General features: G+C 44.2%; 1 protein-coding gene across 25 annotated transcripts in view; it reads right to left on the bottom strand.

Annotated features, from left to right (window-relative positions):
• Nucleotides 1-7,924, bottom strand: part of FNBP1 (formin binding protein 1) — a 92,784-nt gene that overhangs the window by 3,522 nt on the left and 81,338 nt on the right. For 9 of the 25 annotated variants that reach the window (XM_056505190.1, XM_056505191.1, XM_056505194.1 and 6 more), the window contains 6 exons: nucleotides 7,748-7,857; nucleotides 5,934-6,066; nucleotides 4,857-4,978; nucleotides 4,396-4,535; nucleotides 3,914-4,072; nucleotides 421-1,722 (listed from right to left, as the gene is read on the bottom strand). In XM_056505190.1, the coding sequence (XP_056361165.1) occupies nucleotides 1,688-1,722; nucleotides 3,914-4,072; nucleotides 4,396-4,535; nucleotides 4,857-4,978; nucleotides 5,934-6,066; nucleotides 7,748-7,857 (699 nt within the window). In that variant the 3' untranslated portion in view covers nucleotides 421-1,687. Of the gene's footprint in view, nucleotides 1-420; nucleotides 1,723-3,913; nucleotides 4,073-4,395; nucleotides 4,536-4,856; nucleotides 4,979-5,933; nucleotides 6,067-7,747; nucleotides 7,858-7,924 lie in introns of those variants that run through there. The other 16 variants (XM_056505192.1, XM_056505198.1, XM_056505204.1 and 13 more) reach the window with 3 other exon arrangements.

Below are 7,924 nucleotides of genomic sequence, written 5' to 3'. Positions count from 1 at the left end.
CAAGGCTCCAAACCCCTCCTCTGGCCATCCCTGTTCCCACAGACTGGGGGCTCAGGACAAGTTTTTCCTTTGGCCAAGTGAAGCTACAATGGACATGATTTGGCCCAAACTGCTGTATCCAAGGGAATACAGCATCAGTCCAAACTTCCTTTGCATTTGAGAGACCAGGGGAACCTTCTCACCTCCTTTGCACTCACTTCCATCAAATCCTTCCAAATGACAGCACAAAGAAGTTCTCAAAGAGCCACAATCAAATATATTTCTTGAATAGAACTGCATTTGTGCTTAGAGTGAGAAGCAGCTCTGGGCCATTTGCTGTTCCTCAGGAAAGTTAAATGCCACCATTTTTTTGCCACTAATTATTGCCATCTACTAGTTACTGTCATTAAAAAAAACTCAAAAACCAAAACCTCACAGGAATGAGAAAATATAATGTTTATTAGAAGACACCATGGTACATCAAGCTATAAAGAGATTCCTGACAGATGATGATTCTTTAAAAAATAAGAATAGAAACAAGACAACCACACTGGCCAGATTGAACAAACCTTAACACACAACAGCAGTTCCTATGCAAGTCCAGGTGCAGGCAGCTGAGTAACCAAAAACACTTCTCAACATCAGAGGGACTGAGTAGTTACCAAAACAGCTGGGTTAAGCAAAAGAACAGCCTATAAAACCATTTATATTGATACACATATAAAAGGATAAAAACAATTCAAGTAACTTTAGTCTTTAAGTTATGTTATATACAATTTTTTTATATACTGGGAGAACTAAGGGCATGTATTTAACAAAAGGATTTTAAAAAGCCACAGTCCAGTTTATAATTACCAATTCCTAAATAATTTGGCAAGCATTAAATAATCAGATATATCCTAGATAAAAAGTGCATCAGCATGGTTAACTTTTACCTATGTATTTCTATAAGTCAAGGCTCTGCATGATGGTTACAGCAAAGAGCAGAGCTGCAGCACTGGGAGTGCCAGAGCTGCCCAGAAGGAATTACTGATATCACAGAGGTGAGGGGAACAGACCCACAGCGGCAAAGGAGCCAAAATGCTCATCAGCCCAGGCTCCAAAGGAGTTTTAATCCAGAAGTTTAACCTCCCAAACCAGCCTCTATTCCTGCATGTCACCCAAACAAGCATCCAGGCTTTCTGCTGGAAGGGAAGGTGGGATTTCTGCTGGGTGCAATGCAGGGTTTGTACAGAGCTGGTTACTCCACGCAGGTTTTTTGTGTCACACCATTTCACAACAGCCCTCAGTGAAAGTTTTGCTCCCAAGCAGATGATGAGGTACCAGAGTCAGTAACACAGGCTGGTCAGTCTCGAGCTGAAAGGCCCAACTAGTTCCTGTGAGTTCTCAGCACCAGACAGCCCCCAGGGAAAGCCCTGCAAGGTGCTACAGCCAGGTGTGCACAGAGGAGCTTCCTGCAGGGATCCCAGAGGGAGCAGAGCCTGCAGCTCATTGCTGTTCAGCCAGCAGGGCTGCTTGCACTGCATGGACCAGGCAGGGAGCACCTTCATGGGCAGTGCCACTCAGAGCCCACCTGGTACCTAACAAAGTCTTTCAGTGATGGAGATGGGACATTCATCTCTTCTAAAGAAAACCTTCTCAAACAGAGCTCTTAAAACAACCGTAGCAGCAAACCAGGAGAATAAAGGGTGGGCAGGCCTATGCAAACCTACTCAGAGATTTTCTGAAGTGGTTTGTGCACATCTGGAAAAAAAAAAAAAAAAAGGCAAAACAAGATAGGCATTACTGTTCTTTTTGTGGCAGCGTTTGCCAACACCCTCTGAGCAGAGGCACCCCTGTAAATGTCATCAGGAGCCCTCACACAGGGACTGGCAGGGCACAGACCCAGCTTGGCTCCTCTAAGACTAAGATCAGGAGGCACCTGCAGCACACAACTTACCTGTCCTGCTCAGCTCAGTTCTGCAGCAGAGCCCTGCCAACACAGGCTCCAGCTGAGTGAAAAAGGAGCTTCTCACAGGGCACTGAGCTGCCCCTGGCTGGTGGCACAGTCACAGCCTGGCCAGGCAGGTAAAGCTGAGCCAGGACTGGCTCTGCTGGCTGGGACAGTCTCAGGGGCTGCTGTGAGCTCCCACCCTCCTGCCTTTCATGCTGCCAGCTGCTCAACCTCCTTTCCAAAAGGAGGAAAGGATCACTAAAGTTTGCAAATGCTTTAGTAGTTACAGTATTGTCTTCAGGAATGTCATTGCTTCCATTTCAAGGATTGAATCAGGTCACTTCTACCAATACCTTGAAAATCAATTTGCAGCTTGCAACAAGTTCAGCTTTTAAAAACAGCAGCATTTCCTCTAAACCTTTATGCTGCATTCTATGAAAAATTCTCTTTTAGCTTTTCTTTTAAACCAGAGACTTGAGAAATAAAAGAGGTAAACATTATCATTCCTATACATCAGATATTCATAGATACATTTGATTTTGTTCCTGAAATCCAGCAAAATTAATGGAAAGACTTTAAATTATCTAAAAAACCTCCACTGTGGCTACAGAAATGGCTGCAGCTGCAGCAGCCTTCACCCCTAGCACAGTTTGCATTTTCACTTTGATGGAAGGTTGGCAGAGGTTGGAATGAGAGGGTCCCTTCCAACCCAAACCAGTCTATGATTGCATGATTTGCAATCCTTCAGCCTTGTTCTGGATAGAAAGGGGAATGGATGATCCATGTTCCTCTTTCAAAGATTAATAAAAACCAACAGAAGGGGCTAAATATTTTGCACTCTTTTACACCTCAACTGACCATGTGTTTGCCAACAAGAACATACAACTCTGTATTATGGCAAAATAAAACAACACCTGCAGCAGACAAGGCACTGCACTGATTAACACTGAACTGCTCAAGTTTCAGTGCTGGTTTATGGACACAGTGCTGCTCCTGTCTTCCTGCTGCCTATAAACCCCAAAGAAAATGGTTCAGTTTGCTTTTGACTTGGGTGAGGCTCCTTGTTTCACACCAAGAACTCTCAAGTGTAGGAAACACAATAATCTGAAGGTTTAAGTGACTGAATAAACACAAATTATTTAATAGTGGAATTCTAACATGTCCTGTGTGTATCCCATGACCAGGTGTTTAGCACTGGCATTACTCCAGCCAGGTCTGCCCTGCAGCACTGCTTCCTTACACAAAACATTTGGGAGGAATTAAAAGCAACAAACAGCAGCTTATGGAGTCCAGACTCTGAATGTCTCCATTGATCTCGTGTAAGCAAAAGATTAAACCATTAGTTCTGGTCATCTGAAACAGCAAATACATCTGAAATGTAGCAAGGTGGGAAAGAACAGAGGAGCTTTCTCAATGTTTTACCCATTTATCAAGGACCACAGAGTGCTGTGTGGAGGGGTGTTGCTAAGATCTCTCCTTCCCCTTCCACACACACTAAACTAAATTACCACCAGTTTTCAATCCCAAAGGTCCCCAGAACACAACAGGCTCTGAAAAGCTCCCACATAGACACAAACCAGCAGTCTAAATATTCCTTCTATAAAAGTTCCACAAAGTGACTTTGGGACACAGAGTTGACTTGTGGATGTGTCTGAGATGCCACCTGGGTATCTGAGGAGAGCCTGAATGGTCCCAAAGGGCTTTGTGCTTCCTGCACTAAGCTGGGTGTGCAATGGCAATGACAGTTGAGCAAACACTGTCCAGGAAAGGCTGCATTTCCCCTCTGGTTCCACAGTCTCCCACACTACCCTTGTCTGAGCAAGAAAAGCACATTTTGCAGTACAACAAGCCATAATTAGTCCACGTACGGAATAATGCACTTGTGGCATTGCACAGACTCTTAAAAGGCTCTATCTGCAGCACAGAGCAGCTTCAGGGTTGGATTATCTCTGTGAAAGCAAATAAAACAATAATAAGAGCATTAAATATAGGTCATAGCACCTTTGGCATTTTTGTCCAAATAGACTTCAACATAGGACGTGGGGACATAGCCCTCCTCATCTTCGTTCCTTCGGATTCGCGTCCACCCGTCACCCTTGTCCTCTTCTATCACATACAGCAGCTCTCCTTCTGCTACAGAGATTGTTCCTTCATTCTGGCCTGAAACACACAGCAACAGGCACTTCAGGGATCAGTAACTCACACCATGGGTGGACACAGCTTTTGGTGCATCACCAGCAGCAAGAACAGTAGCTTGTGGTTCAGGAGTCAGCAGTGTGTACAAAAAGAACCAGACAGATGTGACCCTGATAGTTTGGGTTCTTGTAGAGCTCCTGGCAAATACCTGTCTTGGTGCCTTTCTACAGAATCACACCTGAGCCTCACTTGCCCTTTGGCTACTTAAGGTTTAATGAAGGTTTCCCACTTAAAACACTTTAAAAAAAACCCCAGTCAGTGAAATGAGAGTAAAGTGTGAGTGATACCTTCAAATGTATAGAGAGCTTTACATGTTCCTATGGTGGGTAGTGGTTCTTCATCATCAAACTCATCATCAAAGTCTGTTGCAGGTATTTTCATCTCAGTCTCCTGGCTTTGCTCTTCTGTGTAACTGCCATCGGGGCTGCTCAAGAGAGGAAAAACACAGCAACTATAGCAACCAACCTCAGCAGCAGAGAGAGCCACTCACTCACCAGGCCTGGGGCAAGGGGAGCCACTCCAGCTGGAGCAGCTCAGTGATGCTTGGAATCCACAGCTAGCTTGAGCTGTGACAGATAGGTGAGAACCCTCATTTTTAGCATTAAAAGCTGTGAAAATGCTCTGGCTCGCTCACCTCCCCAGCAGTGAGTGAGGGGCTGTCACACAGTCAGAAATGCAGCTTTGGGAGAGAGGACAGGGCAGGAGCAGGGGCAGGGTGTGTGCCTGCAGGGCTGTGCAGATACTGTACCTCTCCCTGTCCTGGGCACAGCTGTTCACTCCTGACGGGTTCTGTGCCTCGTACACTCCGCTCTGGCGCCGCGGCTGCTCCGTCCGCGCCGGCAGCCGCCCCTCCACCTCTGCCAGCCAGCCCTGCCACACAGACAGACAGACAGAGCTCACCCTCTGGGACACTGACACCCTGGCTGCAGAGCAGACTGGCTTGTAAACGTGTTCATGGTTTCCTTTCAGTTGTACAAATTCTGCATTGTCTTGCTGAAAAGCACACTTATTGAAAATACAACCATTTCCTGGCACTGGGTCCTGAAAACACCCTGACAGAAGCAGTGAGCAGCAGCAGATGATGCTGCTCTAGTCACAATCAAGTAAAATGACGTGTGGCTGCTTAGAGTGGTCTGAGTAACACCAGAAACTCAGCAACTGCTGAATGCACAAGAACAAAAGCTGGGGAGAATGAAAGAGCCACTGATCTCAAACGGGTAGGAAAGCAATGGATAGTAAAACCACATCTGAAATTAATGGGCTGTATCTGTTTATGTTCAAAGCATAATGTAGAAAGTGAAGTCTTTTCTCAGTTGTCTAATCCTTCTCATGTAATTATAATGGGCTTCATATATTCCAAACACTCCCCTTCTGTTCTGGAGATTTTATATCACTAAGCAGCTTCCTGTTCATGGCAGACTATTCCTTAAAACATATTTCATCTGATGGCTCCTGTCTTGCTCTTAGTCTCTAAATGGTGCTTTACCTTTATGTCACTCTGATTTTCCACAGACGTCTGTAACATGATGCTTCAATTTATTTAATTAATTAAATAAGCATCTGAAGCCCTCTGGGCAGTCCAGAGAGCACTACATTTTCTTTTCACCTCCACTTAACAATTTGTTTTCTGTGGCAAATTTAGCAGTGGGCTGACAGCCACAGGAGATGGTGAAAATGTTTATGTTACACAAATCAGCTCAAAGCCCCCAATTAATGCAAGTGCTCGTTGCCCTCACCCCCCAAAGTGCATCAATACATCTGGAAAGGTCAGGAAAGCCCTGAGCATTTGCTGAGCTGCTTTTTACTGAAATGTCTCTTCTCATACCTCGAATTTCTGAACTTCTAACCGCAGCTTCTCAATGTTCTGCCCAAGCTCTGCCAGTCTCTGGTCCACGCTCGCTGCATCTCCCATCTGGGGGTTCTTGATGTACACATCTTTCATCTTTGTTAAGGCATCTCTGAGGGGCAGAACAAAAATAAAACACATTTAGTGCAGCTGGGGGTAAATGCCTTTAATAAACTGTCTCTTCTTCACTCTAAGGTTCAACCTAAGATGTTAAAAAAGGAGTTGAGAACACCCAGATGGGGCTTTTGCCCTGTACAGAACCAGCCATTGAAAAAGAAGAGTAAAATTATTTGCCAGAAGAGAATTTACACTGTCAGAGATGAAAAAGAGTGAGTTACCTACAATGTGAGAAGATACTTGGTATTGATTTTTAGGCTGACATGGTTTTTTATGTAGTACAACAGTACCTACTTGCTGCCCTGGGGAAAAGAATAATAATAATAAATCTCACAACCATTGCAATCTATGACAACTCAACTTTCCAGACTAATATCTTTCCAGTTTTCAGGGCATAGACAAACAATTGAATCACCCTCATCCATCATGGGCTGACCTCCAGTTGAGAAAGAACAAAGATATATCAATAACAGAAATGGAGGGTAAACCAGAAATTCTCACCCTGCCTGTTGCAGCTTGTCTTTAGCAACACAAATAATCTGAAAGATATTTATTTGTTTCACACTGCTCAAAAGGAAGCTGGCTCCAGATGGTTTGTGTTTGTCACAGCACAGGGACAGACAGACTTGAGGCTACAAAATGTGACCTCGTGTCCAGCTGAGTCCCAGGGCAGCTTCACTGGGCTGCTGATGGACAACGCAGAGCTGGCAATGGAATTATGGGCTGGTTTTAGGCACATCAACTCAGATTTTCTCTGGTGGGAGAGAGGTTAATGAGAGTCCCACGACTCAAGTTAACACTCTTTATACTTTAGAGTTTCCCACCAAACTCTTGACAATTGCAATCCTGTGCCTTTGCCTTGTGTGTTTGGAAACTGGGAAAAAGTGTGGGTGGCAAGGAAGTGGGACTGCTCCGTGCCTGAAACCCTAAGGGACAATGTTGCAAACATATGAGTCACAATTATTACTGTTTGTTTAACTCTTATTTAACTGCTGGTGGTATTTTCTCCATCATAAACTGTCTTCATTTAAACTTCTCTCTGCTGCAATTCCATATCTGATTTTAATGCTGGGTTACCTCAGAATCAATATGGAACAGAAAGAAAAACCTGCACAGAGGCAAACCTAAGTTACCACAGAGGAATAAAACAAAGCAATGACAAGTCATATAACTATATGCAATTTTCTTATCCATGGTATAAAAGATAAAGGACAAGTTCTGGGTTAGTAGGCAAAAGAAGCAGGTTCTTGAAAGCAAGCTGACACAAAATGTAGGCACACATGTACAAATGCAAAGCAGTTTTTAGGGAGAGACCAGTCTTGAAATCCTTCAGGGTAGAAAAGTTCTGTGTCTCACAAACAAAACACACTGAATCTTTAATGAAACTACAGAATGTGAACAAAGACAAATACAGGCTGCCAGAATCAATTAAAAGTGTGTGGATAAAACAGCCTTATTCTCAATCAGAATGATAAATGCAGCCTTGTAGAAAAAGCAGTCACAAAAGCACAGGAGTCATTATCTTCCTGCTTCCAGGAAATCTCAGCTACAGATCAGAGAGACTCTGGATGATGCCATCATCCCATAAAGCCTGTCCTGTTGGGATTTACCCAGGTCCATCACACAGGGGCTCTGCCCACTGCAATTTCACTTCTCACTGGAGAGGTTTGACTCACCTTGAATCCATCTCTTTCTGAATGTCCCTGTTTAGTTCATCGACCTTTTGCTGAAGTTTCTTTCTTCTTTGCTCAGGTGGGAGATTGCTGAAGTCTTCTGGGCCTGCTCCCTGCACAGAGTGGAATGGAGGGTGAGGGGGATAAGGAAAAAAATTAATAATCAGAGTCTGAAAGAAT

This window comes from Oenanthe melanoleuca, chromosome 17 (assembly GCF_029582105.1).
Source record: "Oenanthe melanoleuca isolate GR-GAL-2019-014 chromosome 17, OMel1.0, whole genome shotgun sequence".
In the NCBI taxonomy this organism is placed as follows: Eukaryota; Metazoa; Chordata; class Aves; order Passeriformes; family Muscicapidae; genus Oenanthe; species Oenanthe melanoleuca.
The sequence above is the reverse complement of the archived record's forward strand: the minus strand, read 5'-3'. Positions and strand labels throughout refer to the sequence as shown.